The sequence below is a fragment of the Hesperophylax consimilis genome, chromosome 15, assembly GCF_061612785.1.
Source record: "Hesperophylax consimilis isolate HC1 chromosome 15, BYU_Hcon_1.0, whole genome shotgun sequence".
Classification (NCBI taxonomy): Eukaryota; Metazoa; Arthropoda; class Insecta; order Trichoptera; family Limnephilidae; genus Hesperophylax; species Hesperophylax consimilis.
The window spans coordinates 28,047,618-28,067,984 of record NC_142850.1 but is presented as its reverse complement, the minus strand read 5'-3'; the positions used below and the strand labels follow the sequence as shown (position 1 = coordinate 28,067,984).

At 33.7% G+C, this 20,367-nt stretch overlaps 1 protein-coding gene across 1 annotated transcript in view; it reads right to left on the bottom strand.

Moving 5' to 3' along the window:
- Nucleotides 1-20,367, bottom strand: part of trh (PAS domain-containing protein trachealess) — a 490,370-nt gene that overhangs the window by 371,204 nt on the left and 98,799 nt on the right. Inside the window, exon 3 of the mRNA XM_089640096.1 lies at nucleotides 17,528-17,560. Within this exon, the coding sequence (XP_089496222.1) occupies nucleotides 17,528-17,560 (33 nt within the window). The remainder of the gene's footprint in view (nucleotides 1-17,527; nucleotides 17,561-20,367) is intronic.

The window sequence follows — 20,367 nt, the reverse complement described above, 5'->3', positions numbered from 1 at the left end:
AAATTCTTAAGACAGTGGCCTCCTTAGAAGGAATGCACTTTTTTACGCACAGAATTTAACATTTAATTCCACTTCAGTCAATTTTCTACCCTGCAGTCTAATAAAAACCAAATAATGGTATCGTGAACACACTTCAACCAGAGCCGTATCGTGGAAATCAAATTCCACCCTATTAATATTTCAACAACATACTTATTTAAGGCGACACACTACGCATTGAAGCAAAATCATGTGTTTTTGGTTTGATAATTTGATCACGTAAAAACATTGTAAATGCCTTAATTAAATACTGCGAGTAGGACATATTTCGGCTTTGCTACAATCCATTATTTGCTTCCTATACTAAACTTTTAAAAATCGAGATAAACACTCCACAGCCACTGTGACAAAATATGAACTGAATAAAAAGCAGGGGTCCCGGAACGATAAAAAATGCTAGCTCAATAAGCAGTTGAGACCATATTATTATTTCTTTAATATTTTGGTGAATACAGTCAATAAATTAAAAAAAGGACATAATTTTTTTAGAAAAACAGTAATATTTGTGGGTTGTCATAATAAAATGTCAGGGACTGTAGACATACCTGCAGAATGAGAAGTATTGCATGGTATAGAGGACAAAAGCACGTCCTTTGGTCTAAGGACGAGTTGTTTCGGAGAATTTGAACAATTCATCAAATTTCAACGTTAATTTTCGGATTTTGTGAAAGTCCAATTCAAGTTCTGTTATTATATCATTATAGGCTATTTGCTTGACAAAACTGAAATAAAAACTTGAAATAATCTTTGACAGAACTTGAAAATGAACGTTGAAATATGATGAATTGTTCAAATTCTCTGAAACAACCGTCCTAAGTGTAAGGAACTTAAGAGAGGCAGCAGAAAACAGAGAACTGTGGTTGACTTAGACTGATTGTCGCGCAAAATAAGCGTCAATAAACAACTGTGATATCAAAATTTTCTTCTCGCTATATTTGTGTTTGTTTTCCATATTAACTTCCACTATACTCTTAAACCTAAAAGGCATTTCTTCCCCTAATAACATCCCTGCAGCATCCCTGGTGACGGGTATTTCCTCTGCCTTGCAACAATGGGTCCCAAAGTGGAGCCGATTGAAACATCCGGACAAAACCTCCGCTGATATCTACTACAGATGCCGCCGCGGGCGCGGGAGGACAGATACTCGCACATATAATATAGCATAGGTTTAAATGGTTGCATATAAATAGGGCCCGTGCCGACCGCCTTTTTGCAGTCCTTCAAGTGGACCCCGCTTTCCAGGGAATCAAAGTAAATGTATCTTGTTTTAATTACTGCTGGAATTGCAAATTTGGAAGAAGAAAGGTAATATTGTGTGGAAAAATCGTGCAAATACCGTAGAATTTTTCAACAAACTGCTTAATTTTGGCTGCGGTTTGGTTTGGTTACAATTGCCTGAATTCAGAAACAATAAAATGGTGAGTATTAGATTGCAACAACTACCTATTATATGCATCCATTTAAACGTAGAAAAAATTATTGGCTGTGTAACGAATACGCCAATTTTTTTTAATTGTTAACAGTCCGATTGCGTATTTCCTTTTCCGTGCTCAATAGGGGGCAGTACGGCAGTGCTGCCTCAAAACACGCACGGGTTTGTTTCGCTAATTCTCTTTTTAAACTCTATTACTGCCTCCAATTGAACACGGATAAAGAAATACGCAATCCGGTTGCCATCTCTATTGCACAGACGCATTGCAGGGACGCTGAGTCTGTTCTACGGGTATTTACCGGATCATGATCTATAGAGCTAGCAGCAATGATCTCCGGTTCACCGGTGCACGTGCGTGAAACTCGACGGATACGATAACATACAATATCCGTTCACAGTTGATGTTGACTTCATGAGAACAGGTCGTTTCTTCGACTCATTTTTGTTTAAGTTGGCTTGTAAGTGGAACGTGCTACCGACATCTGTTTTTCCGCCTTCATATAGTCCGGGCCACTTAATAAAATAAATCCCTTCCTAAATATATTAACACGCTCCACAGCACTGCCCAACCGGGTAGACACCGAGTACCACCAGTCTTTATATTGAACAAATACATTTTACTTGTACTTACTGTGGAGACAAGAACGATCAAAATATAAGCCAGTTGTTAAAAAAATGAAAGCCGAAAAAAAGTATACCTAAATTAGTACAGATTTGAATCACTAAATGTTATTTTACTTACTTACACGATTTTAAAACAAACGATTTTCGTTGCCATATTTTCTTTTAAGTTTAATTCTCTCAAAAACTCATTTAAAAAAGTGATTAATTTAAATATCTTTTTATAGTCTATGCTACCTATAGACATACATCATGATACTACGAAACTTACTAGGCAGAATATCTTATATTTTAAAAACATACATCTTTTTAAATTTCGATATTGTTTTTTTTATTAAACTAATGAAGTGGAATCTTGGAGGTGAAAATTAACCCACTTTTCAACATCCAATCGAGCTGAAACTCTACAGATAGACTCGTTATAGATGACAATGCATTATATTAACTTTTGGAAGATCAAGCAAACACATCCGGACATACAAGATTTAATCTGAAATTTGATGACATTATTTTTAAAAATTTACATCAAAATAAATCTCGGTCCGTTCCTTTTGAGATTTGGCTTAGAACAGAGTTTCCCAAAGTGGTTTATATGGACCCCCAGTGGTCGATATCGGCTTGCTGGGTTCTATGTAGGTGAGAAAAAAATTTGGGGGTCCACGAGATTCAAATGGGGGTACATACGAGCGGACCCCCATTTACCTCAAGTCAACATTTAGAAGTTCCGTAAATGACACAATAGTCCTAACACAAATATAATAGATTGAGAAATTACTTATTTGATATTTTTATATTTCGTAAAGCTGTTAATTGAGGTATATTAATAGAGTCTACGTTCCTTTTCAGAATTAATATATTCAAGAAAAACATTGCACATTGGAAGCCGCGAATTTTCCTAGTTCCCCAACTTGTTTTTGAAAAACGTCCAGAGTAATAATGACGTTCAACATTTAAACGCACTTCACACAGACTTCAAAACTAAGTTTGAGGACATTTTGATTATGAAAATGGAACGTTGTCGAATCGGATATCATGTGACAAGAAGAACTGACCGGAATAAGCACTGACAAAGAACTAAAGGGGCAGTTTTGTAGGGCCAGATACAGAAAGAAATTCCCGTTGCTTATCTTGCTCCATTTGGTGTAGTACCTCAAAAGGGCGCCCCTGTCTGCACAATGTAAAGACAGAGGAACTATACCGCCACCCGGTTGTTGGACAGGCAAGGGAAGGGATTCTTTTTACGAAAAAAAAATGATTATCACATGGGATGTTAATAGTTTCAGGAAAATTCAATATTCGGCAGGCAGGGGGTCTACGGAAAAAAAATTTTTTGGCAAGTGGTCTACGGGGCAAAAAAGTTTGGGAACCTCTGGCTTAGATGTTAGCCCAGTTAGCGGTGTTCACTTATTTAAGTTAATCCTTGAGGAGGAACGTTCATTTATCAGTAAAAAATATTAAATTATCTATTATTAAAGATATATGAATAATACGATTTTTTTCGTTGTCATCTGGATGTATATGTATTACGAAACTACTAAAGTCAATAACAAATATTTACTGAAAACAACATTGATTTTCCATTAAATAATATTGAAGTGGATAAACATAAAGAACCTTCATAAATATTTTAAAGAGTTTAGCATGTACCTACAAAATTGTACCACGGCGTTATTTATTTTTAAAGTTTTTATTCAATAAATTTAAAAAAACCAAGTTGACCTTCCCAATTAACTTAAGTAAATAAATCAAAGTAAAAACAACAAAGTAATAATTTATTATTGAGAAATGCGGTTAAAACTTTTATTTTTATATTTTGACTGAGGATAGAACCATCCTCCCCAGGGACTGGCTCTTAACTGCTGCAAAATATTGTTCAAAATTAAAAAAAAAAATTAAAGATATATATTTTGACTTTACGATTGAACCTTCCGCCCAAGGGTTTAGAGTCAACAACTGGGCCAAACCCCGAGTGGGTAGGACCGACATTTATTTCGTATATTAACTGTTTAATTTCATCCAAGATAGAATGCTAGAATAATGTTGATAGAAAGCATTGTCATCGACATCGAGTCTATTTAACGAGTTTCAGCTCGGTCGGATGTGGGGATGGGGATAATTTTCACATCTAAGATTTTAATTAATTCATTCATTAAATCAAAATTGAGAAAGATAGCAGGAAGCCGAAAATTTTAGGTTGGTAGATATTAAGTAAATTGTTTTTCTAAAGATTAACGCAATAGAGTTAACAAAACCATTTTAATACCTATCGATTTGCTTATAAAAAAAAACTCAATTATGAAATAAGGAGGTCAACCGTCATTTTGACGAAACTAATCAGATTAACGCTTCCGACGCTTTCAAAGTAAAAAAAATGATCGTAACCATAACAAAAGATACACGTATACAGGGTGTGAGTTATTTGGTTAGATCGGTACTCAAGTTCAATTATTTTTAAGTGAGTACATAAGGTACTAAAATTTAAAAAATCAAGCCGTATAAAAAACATTTTGGTTACTATATTATAAATTCTGCTAAAAAATTACTGAGAATTGAACCTTAAATCAGGAACTGGAGTCTACAATTCTACCAACCTCGCCAAATGCCGATCGGGTAGGATTGAGATTTATTTCGTTTATTGACTGCTGTAATGTCATCCGATTTCAGATAAGTGCTTATATGTTCGCATGTGTATGCGTGATTGCCACTAAAAGTATATAGAATGCATTGTAATCGACAACGAGTCCATCTACTGAGTTTAAGCTCGAACGAATGTCGGGAAGTGGGTTTATTTCCACTTCCAAGAATTGCATTCATTCATTCATTACATCATAAAAATACATATTTCTCATTATTTTCAGTACATACAATGAACTTATGTCACCGTTTTTAAAACAGTTGGTGTAATGGTTAGCATAGTACCTTGCGAGCAATTGATTGGGGATTTATTCTCTGCCGTGTCATTTAAAAAAAGAATAAAAAATAATTAAATTTTCTACAAATTTTTATTACATTTTTTATTCCGTGATAGTCTGGGTGTTGTAGCAGTTCTCTGGGCAAATAATGCACTCAGCAACTTTGGTGACATCGAGACAAAGAGCGATAGCAAATGCTTAGCAATGATTAATATACCAATTTTCAGGAAGTGAGCATAAACAATAGATTATAGAATTAAAAAAAGTGGGTGTGTCAAGCCTACGCAAGACAGAAGTGAAACTTCTAGTTTCAGCTGATGCTTGGCGTGGCGCAGTTCGCTGGTGTCTGAGAGAGAGGAAAGAAGAGAAGAGAGAGAACGTTCGTGAGCGGCTCCCCCACCTCAACAAGGTTTCACTTCAAAAATGCCACAGCCGAGAATCGAACCTCGCTTAACTGATTGAAAGCCAACCACGCTGAGCACCAACTGTAAGCAAAGCCGCATAAATTGATTATATTATGTAGGTTCTGAAAATATGAGAGCTTGTTATGTTTTATAATGTTACCTACATCACACCCAAAATATAATATATTTTTAAAAATAATGTACAATGTACAGAAATAGAATCCCACACAAGATCGCGTAGTGCGCTCTAGCGAACGGATATTTTATCAGAGGGAGATAGTTTTAATTTTTTTTTCTGTAAATTATTACATATTATCAAAATAAATAAATTAATTAAATAAATGTAATACAATTATCATAATATACGGATTAGATAATAATTTTAATCCAACACAATAACGCAAAGCGCGCTCTAGCGGAGTAATGTTTTATCACAGTGAGATAAGTGTTTTTATTATTTTGCAATATTATTTTCTTTTAAAAAATGTTCTGACCTACTAAAAAATAAGATATTGAATGAAAAAGGCGTTAAAAACAAAAAAATAATGTGCGATGGCCGAGAATCGAACTCGGATCAACTGCTTGGAAGGCAACTATGCTGACCATTACACCACCAACGCCAGTTGTCGGGATGAGCTAAGAAGCATTTATATGTTACTTCAAAACTTTGACTAGATCAAATGAACTTTAATCGGTGGTGGGGGTACCCGCATTTTCGTTTCGGTCATGAGTCGGTTTTACTCCGGTCCTCGAAATTGCATGACGCGCGTAAAGAAGTTTCACTTCAAAAATAAACATAACAATTTTAATCCGTGTTTTTTTTATTCCACCTGTATAAGGTTGCTATCAACATCAGAAGACCCGGCGTTGCCCGTACCGCATCGGGGCGATCAGTTTAATCGATTTTTCGATGGATCGTTTAATTTTAATTGTAGGCTTGGCGGATGGGACCAACACGTCATAATTAATCTTGCATATATATATATACCGTTTAGGGATTATTAAGAAGAGATACTGATCTCCGCAATGGGAAAAGCGGCTTCTTGAAACAAGAAAGATTGCTTTGTAACAAAAGTGAAATCAACAGCAATGCAGAAAACGAGAGAACATTGTTAATGCAATAACCATTATTCCTAGAAATCATTCATACTATTTCTTGTAATTATTATTGGCAATTTTAATCAAGTCTTAAGTATTTTTTAATATGAACATGAATTTCCGACAGTAATTACAGAAAGTATGTAGATTGTAGGTGCTTAACAATTAATCGACACAACTTTTTGTTTTAATAGTTTATTCATGTTATGACTTATATGAGTTTTGTGGATTCGTATCACTGATAGATCAACTGTAACGTCTATTTCTTTCTTATAATCGACGCATTAAACATATTAAGCGGTTTTGATTTGATTTATATCTACAACCTCTCTCCATGGCTATAAATGTATTGTTTTGTTTAATTTATTAATTTTTTCGTTTTATATAATCTGTTGTTTTGTATATTGTTTTTTAACTCATATTTCTTTCTTAAAAATTTAATTTACTTATTCCATATTATGCTGTCTCAAGGAGGAAATCCATAATTCGTTTTATTTTGACTATATAATAATACTTTTGTACAAACAGATTAAATGTAAACTGTCGATTTCCCGAAAATTAATAAAATTTAAATTAAAAAATTAATGGAGTTCTCATGTACCAAATGTTTGAGTCCTTGAAATAAGGCCGCAGAACTAATGATTATTAGGAGGCTAAAGAAGAACGGCTACCCGGCCTTTTTCAAAAACAACTATTTTGGATTTGAGACAAAAATAATCAACCAAACTGAATACAAAAATATATAATCAAAATGTAGGTATTTCAAATACCTAGTACGGATGGAAGATATTCTATTTATTTTTGTTATTAATTATGAAATATGGGTCATTTTTCAAATTCAATTTTTAATTACAATTTTAGTGGAAAGTTCAGTAATTATTAGTGATTATTTTTTATTATTTTTTTTTACATTTGTTGAAAAGACTGTGACGTCACAGGGGTACACTTAATACTTTATTTTTTATTTCATTTAAACCCACAAAAGGCTTTTAAATAAAACGCAATACATCTTTTTTTTAAATTACGATGAAAAAATATAGGTATACCAGCTGATATGTACCCGTCGTTACTCGGGGACAGATGAATGGTTCAAGGTAATGTTTCGAGGATGTGAATTCTATTGTACCTGGAATAACTACGTCTATTTTTAATGTGGAAATAATCCTCATTTGACCACTAATAATTATTTGATTCATGTCTTTCTCGGGTGTCCCCAACTTTTTTTACCATTCACTTCACATAGGATCATGAAATCAAACCCTGTTACTGTTAAAAAAAACTACATGATGTCGATTTTAATTCAACTTTCTATGGCATTAGAGCGCAAAGATAATGCGTTAAGTATTCATCGGGCATCCCCGACTATTTCTACCATTCACTACTATATACCACATTGTTACTATTATAAAACTACATTATGTCGACTTTAATTTAACTCCGTATCTCATTCCAATGCTGGGATAATGCCTGAAGTCTACCAATTTTTTAATAATATAAACCACTCTCTTTAAACACTAATAAGAACTAACTTCGGTCCAGTATTTTATCAGTATATAGGAAACAAACAAACAAACATTCTTTAAGAGTCAACAAAAAAATAGGAAAAGAGCTAAGAAAATGCATTTTCAAATACAAATTAAATCAAAAATTTGTCACAAATTTCGACCGAAAAAAACCCTGTTTTGAGATTGGTTATTTTTCATATTTCATATAAGCATAATAGATTGAACCAGATTTTTATGAAGAGTAACTATTAACTCACAAAAAAAGTAAAAGTTGAAAAATTTTAACAATTTTATAATTATATAATATATAATGAACAAAATTAGCTAACATCTGAAAAACTGATCAGTTTGGTTGGCTATTTTGGTCTTATATCTAAAATTATATTTTTAATGAAAAAAGCCGTGCAGACATTCCTTTTAAAATAATGAAATCATTTTCTCGAGAATTGCTTTCCATCAAAATCATACAATTTAAAAATATCATCGATATAAGTGAAGGTACTACGTTGGAAAAGCCTAAAAGTAGGTAATCATTTCACTTCAACAAACAAAAAAATTCTTGTCGAAGACGGCACCAAATGATAATGACAATGTAAGTTCATGTACTAAATGCACTTTTGTGACGGTGTGCTGGTTCCCGTAATAACCCGTGTGCAATATGCAGGGTGCATTACCCACACAGTTTTGTAACTGATCATTTTGGCGTATAATCCAAAGTAGCCTGTTCCAATCATCGAATTAGCCCCAGGACTTTAATCGAAATCACAAAACCATACTCGTTTCACACCTTTCTTAAACTTAAATAAAATGTGTCTTGAATTCGCGTTTTGTTTCATTATGTAATTTAAACCCTTAGATCCCAACGTTTCATCAGAATTACAAAACGGCTTTTTTAAAATGCTGATTCTCGCTTTTTCATTAATGACCTGAATATTCAGGAATTATCACGATCTTCTTGCGGTCGAGGTGTTTTGGTTTCAGGCGATGCACTACGTCGTGTAATATTTTAAATTGTGCCGCTATCAATAACAACCCTTACTTAGATGGCGATAAGGTTTAATTTCCCGCTTAACACCCACCCGCCTGTTTATTCAAGAAAAAAACATGGCCAAAAAGTGCCTTTTATTTTATTTTGTGGATGTTCAGGCATAAATATTTAATTTGTTTTCGATCATTTTATAAATAACTTAATTTTCCACATCACACAATAAAATCATAACCGAAAATGGGTTCGTAAGTAGGAGATTTTGAACTTTAAAGCAGTTTTCATAGGTCTTTACATTATTTTTTTCTGGGCTTATAAAAAGACTTATATAAAAAATACTCGATTATTTCAAAGGCCAAGATGTGTTCTACTCGCAGTATTTAATTAAAGCATCTGAAACATTTCTAGGCGACCAAATTTTCAAACCAAAAACATATGATTTTGCATTACTACGTATGGCATCGCCTTCAACTGCTATGCCAAGTCGACCACCTATCTCAAATTAACCAAAAAAATATATTCATAATTTTCAAAGATTATGAATTAAGCTGATTATGACTGAGAATCGAACTCTAAGGACGGGTTGTTTCGGAGAATTTGAACAATTCATCAAATTTCAACGTTAATTTGCGAGTTCTGTGAAAGATATTTTCTAGTTCTGTTATTATTTCAGTTTTGTCAAGCAACTAGCCTATAATGATATAATATCAGAACTTGAATAGGACTTTCAGAGAACTCGCAAATTAACGTTGAAATTTGATGAATTGTTCAAATTCTCCGAAACAACCCGTCCTTAGACCACCATATATTTATTTAGACGCCCATTGGGTTTAACACATAAAGATGTAACAATAATATGAAATTTATTTATTTATAGAGCGGAGACGGTTTACGTGTAGTTCTCTTGAGCACTTAGAACACAGCCCCATTGTGCTATCTCCCATTTTACCTCATTCTTTTAACAGTAATCCGGTCCCTTTGATAAAGTTCACCAGGGTTGTTATTGGATATGTGGCTTTGTCTTCTGGTTCTACAATGTGTCTTTCCAGATATCTGAGCCTTGTTCCCAACAGAGTGGGACACTGGCACCAAATAATATGGTACTTAATAAGTAATCTTATAATCACTATAACAAACAACATATTACACAGCAAATTGATGTAGTTAAGGACAATTGCATATCTGAATGTATATTTCTTTAAGGAATCAATGTTATTAAAAATTATATGTTTCAGCAGAGCAAGTTTCATTTTCCATAAGATAAAATCTCTATTATAAGAATAAAATTGATGCGAGAAGCAACTACATGAAATGGAGCATGGAGTTTCATGTTATATGTGGGTACGCTATATCTCTCCGGGAGTAACGTGGGTATTCCTAACTTAACCAAATCGTTTACTGTCATTTTTAGTCTTATACTTAAGCGACGGGTTACAGTTTCGTTTCGTAATTTGACCCTTTAGTTCCCGACGTTATATAATTTGCTCCCTCAGGTAGGCAAGTACGGCCGCCTTATCGATTCCTCTTTTTACAGAGGCCGGGGTTTAAGGGGTTTTCACGCGTGCACTGAATAGTGATGCGAAGCCGAGGTACGGAGGCGCCCAGCAAATAGTATCGACTTATCTCGAATTAGAAGCTGCCTGCAGAATTCAGCACAATCGAATGGAGTATAAACTAATGGAACAATGTGCAAAAGGCTTCATAGTGGGCCAGCAAATCAATTAAATTTTTTAAGTTAAAAAAAATATATCCTTTTTTGCTGTACACGTGTACCGAAATAGCGTAAAGTGGTGAATCTATATAACATTGAGAGTCATAATGAACATTTTGAGAGCTGATCTGAGCATTACCTTGAAGCTTACATTTTAACTACGCGTACAAAGAGTTGTTCGGCCTCCATTGGCGATGCAGCGCCTCGCAGATGTTTTCAGAGGGAAGGGTTCGTGGGTCCGCTGATTTAATGCACCACAGATTAGCCGGAACGAGTCAGCGCTAACGAAAATTAAAAATAAAAGACACTCTCATCCAGGCCGTCGCGCAGTGGCAGGGTGCACCCCTACACCATACATGGAGAAATTCCTTCAAGCCACCGTAGTACAAGTGCTCAATATTTTTTTTTTAATTATTTGCTGTATTTAATTTTACATCATTTAATTAATTTTTATATAAACATTTATATTGCAGACAGAGTATTTCACTCGCCGCTCTGTTCAAATCTACGCTATTGTTATTAGGCTTTTTTTCAGTGTTAAAAAAACTCTTGGAGACGGGTCTACCCTTTGACGAATTTCATAAGAGATTATAAAGTTGACAACCCTAAGCCGACCGATTATTTCCAACTTCGGGCTCGTTTTGCTCGAACCCGAAATTAAAAATCTATAAAAATTAAACCACAAAATTGATTTGAAATGTAATGTAGATTCACCAGTTTCCCGTTTGTACTACGAGTTTCCAGACACCGCATATATGCTTAAAAAACTAGTATTTATAAAATATTGCTTTTTCTCGGGTTTCCACGTGTTTTTAAAAATTAATACCGTTTAGAAAATTTCATAACTTTTTTCTATCCTACAAAAAAAAATAAAACAAATAAATAAATATAAAAAAAAATGTTCGTTTGTTCAAAATCTTAAATCTCCAAAAAATCTTTAACTATTGATTTAAAATTTTGACACAATGTTGCATTCTAATACGCAGGTGTTTTTATATACCAATATTATATAGATGTCACCTGTGACAGGTTAAAACATGCTTTTTTGAAACAGCGCCATTTGTGGGACGTAAAAGCAACACTCATTGTTTCTCTATCTATGTAACAGCTAGTATTATTAAGAAATTATATCGATAAGTGCTGATTTTTTTGATACAGGCATTTAAAACCTTATTTGATACTGTGGTGAGACCCCTATTTTGCAATGTTTTAAAATTTAATAAATCTATGAAATTAATTAATAATAAAAAATATTAACGGGGTAACGAATCAGATAAATATTATGAGGTACCTGTATATTATCATTCATTCATATAATACCACGTTTTATTATTAAGTAAAAACCCCTACACACCATCCGATTTGCAGGACTGCTTGCAGAAGAGGTATGTTGAACCGCCAACCGAATTATTATTATTCCGACGGCCCGACAAAGGAAATAATAATAATTCGGCTGGCGCTCTTGTTTACTCACCATCCAATTTGCAAAACTCCAGCATGGTGTCCTACAAGTTATCCTGCGAACTGCTTTATAAAATATTAGTCATTTAGAATATATCGAGAACACGTATTCGTTCCTAGTAAATATCATGGCGGAATGCGACAATATCAGTATGTCAATATCAATATCAGTATTTGTATGAACACATGTTCCGCCGTCCTCATAAAAAAATCACTTTTGACTGATACTTTGTTAGGAAATCTTTCAATTCATTTGTTATAAACCTGCAGTCTCATTTTTAACAGGAAAACGAATAATTTGAGAAGATTTTTAATAAATTAACAGCATTTCATATCAAGTATTTCATATTTGAGATTTTCACATCCAAAAGTATTATAGTGATTTGTTTTTGGGGTATTATGCCGTGTTGCGCTACCTCCTTTTTTAGCCAACGTTTTGGACAGTATTGTAGTATCCATCATCAGGGCAGATGTGTAATTTAAGATGTGTAAATTACACATCTGCCTTGATGATGGACACTCTAATGCTGTCCGAAACGTTGGCTGAAGAAAGAGGTAGCGAAACACTGCATAATACCCCAAAAACAAATCACTATAAGTATTTCATTTCAGTAAGTTTTCTCCGTGTATTATGAAATTTCTGTGTGGAATCACAATTTTTTTATTTAATCCAAACATCATTTTTTTATTTGTATTTTTTGTTCTTTGATCCAAATATTAATTTTGTACGTGAAATGTTTTTGTTTTTTGATTCAAACATTAATTTTGTATGTGAAATATTTTGTTTTTTCTCTCGTTCTTTGTATTTAGTATAAGACTGTTAATTGCTTTTATTACCTGTTTTGCTTGCAGAGATTGAGTTTTGTTTGAAGATATTGTGCAATTAATCAACATGACCAGGAACTGTCTAATCTCTGTCTATTTTCCATAATTGAGTAATAATTGAGACGTTAGCAAGTTTGCGTTGAAGTCTGACTTATCTACCAGTATGCAAACATAACTCCATGTTATTACGAAACGTCTTGGGGCGGTGGAAAATCCTCGCATCATTACCTGCACTGTGGGATTTGCTAGAACTGCAGATATATAATTATTATTCACGATAATTATACATAATATTACCGGCAAAATGATTAATTATTAGTCTCGTGTAAATCACCTTTGCGTCGTCATCTGTCTGAAGGAAGATGCAATATTGAGACTAATAATAAATAAGTATGAATTTAAATATCCGAGTAACAGACGACCTCCTACCTCCCAAGGGGTAAGGCTCTCGACTAGCAAGCTGGAGACCAGAACTGAATAGCCCGGTACTTCTACAACTTTGTCTTCCCCATTTCCTTTCCGTCTTCATTACCTTTAGCCTCATAACAAACCTTAAATGGGATGCCAGTCGGTTGGGAACAATTGGAACTTTTTTGTGGTTTCACATAAAAAACATAGATACCTTATTTTGAAGAGGTTATTTTAAAACAACGACGAATGTAATTTAAAATTGATATATTGGGTATTAGTGACATTTTTTTGCGAATACAGTTTTAAAAATCTACAATAGTGTGGTTCTGATTATAAATAATTAATTCAGAACATCAAAACAAAAAATTAAATATCCGTAACTAATTCCGTTTCTACACTATAACAGGTTACATAATAGTGAATTCCCTTCATTTAGCCAAATTATTAATAAAAAATATTTTAAGGTGCTCGTAAAAAAAAAAAAGTGGGTGTGTCAAGCCTACGCAAGACAGAAGTGAAACTTCTAGTTTCAGCTGATGCTTGGCGTGGCGCAGTTCGCTGGTGTCTGAGAGAGAGGAAAGAAGAAAAGAGAGAGAACGTTCGTGAGCGGCTCCCCCACCTCAACAAGGTTTCACTTCAAAAATGCCACAGCCGAGAATCGAACCTCGCTTAACTGATTGAAAGCCAACCACGCTGAGCACCAACTGTAAGCAAAGCCGCATAAATTGATTATATTATGTAGGTTCTGAAAATATGAGAGCTTGTTATGTTTTATAATGTTACCTACATCACACCCAAAGTATAATATATTTTTAAAAATAATGTACAATGTACAGAAATAGAATCCCACACAAGATCGCGTAGTGCGCTCTAGCGAACGGATATTTTATCAGAGGGAGATAGTTTTAATTTTTTTTTCTGTAAATTATTACATATTATCAAAATAAATAAATTAATTAAATAAATGTAATACAATTATCATAATATACGGATTAGATAATAATTTTAATCCAACACAATAACGCAAAGCGCGCTCTAGCGGAGTAATGTTTTATCACAGTGAGATAAGTGTTTTTATTATTTTGCAATATTATTTTCTTTTAAAAAATGTTCTGATCTACTAAAAAATAAGATATTGAATGAAAAAGGCGTTAAAAACAAAAAAATAATGTGCGATGGCCGAGAATCGAACTCGGATCAACTGCTTGGAAGGGAACTATGCTGACCATTACACCACCAACGCCAGTTGTCGAGATGAGCTAAGAAGCATTTATATGTAACTTCAAAACTTTGAGATAGTTTTAATTTTTTTTTCTGTAAATTATTACATATTATCAAAATAAATAAATTAATTAAATAAATGTAATACAATTATCATAATATACGGATTAGATAATAATTTTAATCCAACACAATAACGCAAAGCGCGCTCTAGCGGAGTAATGTTTTATCACAGTGAGATAAGTGTTTTTATTATTTTGCAATATTATTTTCTTTTAAAAAATGTTCTGACCTACTAAAAAATAAGATATTGAATGAAAAAGGCGTTAAAAACAAAAAAAATAATGTGCGATGGCCGAGAATCGAACTCGGATCAACTGCTTGGAAGGCAACTATGCTGACCATTACACCACCAACGCCAGTTGTCGAGATGAGCTAAGAAGCATTTATATGTTACTTCAAAACTTTGACTAGATCAAATGAACTTTAATCGGTGGTGGGGGTACTCGCATTTTCGTTTCGATCCTGACTCGGTTTTACTACGTCCCCGAAAATTCATTACGCGGCTAAAGAAGTTTCACTTCAAAAAAAATGTATTGCCTATTCCCGAGTAATAATCATATTTGGGCAAGATTGTCGAAATATATAAGACAAATTCACAAAAAAACGATCTTCTGCAATAACTCCTCCAAATTTGTATACACTTGAAAAAATACCAAATTGTTTAATAATCTTGTTCGAAATTAACTCAGCTTTGGCGGAGGGTAGTTGACAAACAGAGATGCACAGTGTAACGGAGCGTGAAGGAAATAGATTTGACCCGGCAATATTGTCATAATATTGGTTGCTTAGCGAACTCACTGTTAAGGCCAAAATACGGAAATCTTGACGGAAATGCCTTGCCGGCAAGATTTATTGTCGTAAAAAGTTACTTATTTACCAGAAGCCGGCAATTTTCAGATGCACAATGTCGTGTTTGAATTTGAGTTTGTTTTGTTATATAAATAACGCTGGAGGCCTATAGCGTACAAATACTTTAAGCCGCTAAAAATATATTTTGTAATAAGAAACAGGATCTTAAGAAACCCCCGAATTTCGAATACTTATAACATATTTCTCTTGAACACGAAGTTTATAAGTTTCTAAAGTATATAATGTGTCGTTTTGAAGTTTGCAGAGCCAAAACGGTAAATATATGAAATAAAGGGATAAAAAATCGCTCTGAACTTATGTTATGTTATAAGTGTGAAAAAATTGACAGTGTATCAAAATGCATCATAGGTACTTGTCGAGAGATGTTTGCTCTATTTTAAACGAATCGTGTTTTATTAAATATTTTCGCGTTTTTTATATTTTTCGCGGGTCCCTCAACATTTCTCAAGCCATATTTTTCTTCTTTTTGAACGCTTACTAAAAAACCTCAAGAGCAATCGCTTGACAAGCAGAATATCCCGAGGTCCAAATACTGATCTCTGAAATAGCTACTTTGATGTGCTAAATCTAATCTGTTTATGATTTATAAAATTTTTCGCTCATTATTATAAAAATTAAATCATTATCCCATAAAGAAATAATAACAACTTTAAAAGTTCAAAATTTGTTGGATTCTTAATCCACCGTTCACAGGAGTACAGAAGTAGTATGGAGCACAGATGCTATCATCAGAATGTTAATCAGATTTCAGAGTTTATACTTTACCCCGTAATTTGGTCCCCGATTTAAGAGTCCCGATAATAAATCATAATTCGGGTACATATCCCTAAAACCCCGATGTAAAACACCCGCCGTTGTCTTATTCACTAAGATATAAAACGAGGTTTATCCCAGGTTCATTTCACGTGGGATTAATGCCATTATTATTTTGTGGCAGAACGCAGGCTTGAGTTTGGGGTTTGAGTTTGACCGCCAGTGTAAACCACAATACCCGATCCAATCTAGGCTAAAATGGGGTGGACCACTGACCAGACAAAGTTTGAAACTACTGTATTTTAGATGAATGTTAAAGACAGACACATCAGACAGAGTTTGAAACTAGTGTATTTTAGATGAATGTTAAATACAGACGCATTAGACAAAGTTTGAAACTACTGTATTTTAGATGAATGTTAAAGACAGACACATCAGACAGATCTTGAAACTAGTGTATTTTAGATGAATGTTAAATACAGACGCATTAGACAAAGTTTGAAACTAATTAATTTTAGATGAATGTTAAATACAGAACATTAGACAAGGGTTGAAACTACTGTATTTTAGATTTTTAATACAATCGTAAAGAGAGATAATATTAAAAAAAAAAACGATTGGATTTAATAAAGCATGAAGTATTTAAAATAGAGCAAAAATGTCTCTACAAATGTCTTCAGTAGCATTTAAAGAAACACTGAATTTTTTATTCCCATAAAATGTTAATTAATAAAAACAGATGTGTTTCAAATAATTTTCGTAACGTGGTTTTCGTTTTTTTTTCTATCGAAGGAATTACATGTCTTATTAATTATTATTTACTATGCTAAGTACCTGATTATCATTTCACACTACTCCAAAAGCTTTAAAACTAACCGTTTTACACTGACAATATTCCAAAAGTCCTGGCTGCTCCAGTACCGGATCCTCTATTATATTTGATTCGTCCACTTTACCAGGGCAGCAAGGCATGGGAAGAGATTCCCTAATTATAGCCCTTTGACAGAATGACTGATCGAAATCCCGCCGTCGTCTTTCCGAACCCTTTTCCTAATAATTTCAAAGAAAAAGAAGTTTCGAAAATTTCGGTCGCCATTATCTCAAATTGAAGAGTCTGCCCTACTGGATACTTCTTTTTGCAACATGATTATTGCAATCTTTCAAAGCATTCTTTTAATTTTATAATGCCTTTTAAATGGGTTTATTTTGTACTTACCGATCTGACCAGCAAAGGGCATCTTCTCTGTACCTGGAAAAAAAAATGATTTAATTGAAAGTCAAAACAAAGATCGATGAACATTTATATATTTATATAAAGAAGGGTGTCTTATTAAGAATATTTATACAAATCCACACTTTTCTTCTGAGATCGATACAATTTTGAATAAGACCTTCAAAACAATAGGAAGGACACTGAAAAGTTACAGTTCAAAAAACCACCCCGTCCACTTTTCCCACCCTTTAAAGCAAAAATTTGGTTTTTCTTGATAAAATTTTGCATACACGACGTTCAAAATAAGAGAAAAAATACTGTCTCAATCTGATTTCGAAAAACTCTCCGTAAAGCCCGAGCAAAGCCAAGGGGTTAAGCTAGTTGTAAATACATATTGCCACCTTATTTCGAGAGAGTTAAGATGAGGGTAACAAGTAGTGATTGAGAAATAAGTCAATGATGAATGTGGATATAAGATGTCAATTAGAAGAAAGGATAATGACCCACCGTGCCAAAACAATTCAAATTTACACATTGAGACCAACATAGGAACAGACGAGACCTCGTATAAGATTGGATTCATTTGGAAAACCACTGCGAGGATAATTAAATTTTACCTTACATTTGAAGAATTTCTCAATAGGCTGATAAAGACAAAAATAAATACCTACTTTTTGGAACCCACATTATAAACCAGTTTGGTTAAATTTGCTTATTATCTATAATGGATCTAACATACATATCAATTGGAAATAAAGGGAAGGTGGGCAGATTGATTGTATCTAATCATTCAGATTATATCATATCTAAGTGACATTACGTTTCAATACTGTCACAATACTACAGAATTTTACCTTAGCACAATCATTTTTGTACGAGGGGAGTGTTTAAATCTTTCGCCCGTCTAAGAGAAGTTAGCTGAAGGATTATGTACAAATTACGTTTGGGCGTAGCATAGATGAAAGTTTTAGCTAGGGACTTTATTTGTCCACTGACTGAGGGAAGTAGTGTGTGACAAGACCTAGTTGTTTGGCGATTCGTCCTCTCTGCTTACTGCGGAGAAACAGCGTTATGGTTAGTTATCTCTTTCATATTTTACTGAGAGTTGTTGGTATTATCTTCTTCAATGATTATACATTACAAATAGTTTGTTATTGATGTGATAGGTCTCTTAAAATACGTGAAAATATAAATTAATTTCGATGATAATTTTGGCGTATCATTCACTAAATAAACTACATTAAAAATATGATCATGACCAATTCAGCGACCGTTTAAATTCTGCCTAACGGGCTATGACGCAGCCAGCGACCAAAGGCCGCCAACTTTACTACCGACCAGAGACTGTAGGGTCCGAACCTGCTCTCCGTAGATTACCTCTGGTGGCTGGACCACTGTAGGCTGCACCCTATAATCATATCGGCGCATCTCATAGTGGTCCTTTATGCTTTCGTCTTTTATAATGTGTGGCAGTCGATATTATATTATTTTATGTTATTTAGGTAGTCCAGATATTGTAGCATATAAATGAGGTTGTCTCTGTTTTTTTTTTTATCAATTTAGTTTTTCGATTGCTCCAGAAATTACGAAATTATGAGCTTTCAAAGAGAACTTAGTTAACCGAATGCAATCATGTCTCGTAACGTCACAAGAGACAGGATTCAGTACAACTCATAATTCGTATTCGGTGCTATACTTTTTTTATTATTTATGTGAAACAGCATAAAGTCCCAACTGCTCCCAACGTCTGGACTATGTCTCCATATCTCCATCCGAAGTATGTTGTGAGGCTGAAGGTAGTGTGGAGGGGAATGAAATGGGGGAGAGGAAGGTGGGGCACAGTAACAAATTTTGACGGCTTATATCTTCGATTCTATTCTGTATATTCCAAAAAATTCAAGAAGTTGTGTCTTCAGAATGCTCTAATTAATATGATACATTTATAAAATACATGACATTTTGTTGCTGGAGACAACCTCTGCAGAATGTAATTTACTGGTTTATTGTTTGTAACTATTTTCTTCTTTTTTATCCGTGTCACTTTTCGTAGTGATTTCATTTTTTTTTTCAGTCTACAATCAGAGTTAACTAATTTAATCTTTAAGTTACTAAAGTTATTCTGATCAATATACTATGAATATTTAATGGATATATTCGGTGATTTATCACATCCTGCATTTCGAAAACGCCCAATTTAATCTGGTTTAGTTTCTTGGGTTATATTAAAATTTTATTTCTTATATCCTGGCCTGACTTGAACTACTTTTCTGTAGTGGAACATTTCACAAAGGTGACCGATTAACAAAAACGTATCACACATACAAACATACCGTTGTATTCAGGGGAGTCGTAACTATACACACTTTGTTAATTAAATTATCCAATTCGTAAAAAACCACTATTCGCCTAAACAATATATTTTAATTACCATGAAATGAATAATCATCTTCAATCCTTACTTTAATTCAAATCATTTCATCAAAATACCATCGTTTTACTTTTCAGTGATTAAAAACGCAATACATTAAAACAAATTCTTTTCACTTTAATAAAACTAATTTAAAATGTCTTTTAAAACTTAAAAACTTATTTAGACAGATAATTAATCCTTTCTAACCAGGAACAGGATTCCGCAACTCTACCAAAACAAACCAAACGCCGATCGGGTAGGACCGACATTTATTTCGAGTATTAATTGCTGTAATGTCATCCATTTCAGAGATATGCGCATTATCCACATGTGTACGTGATTACCACCTTAAGTTGATCGAATTCATTTTCATCGACAACGATTTTTCAGCAGAGTTTCAGCTGTGACCAGGGAAGTGGATTGATTTCCGCTT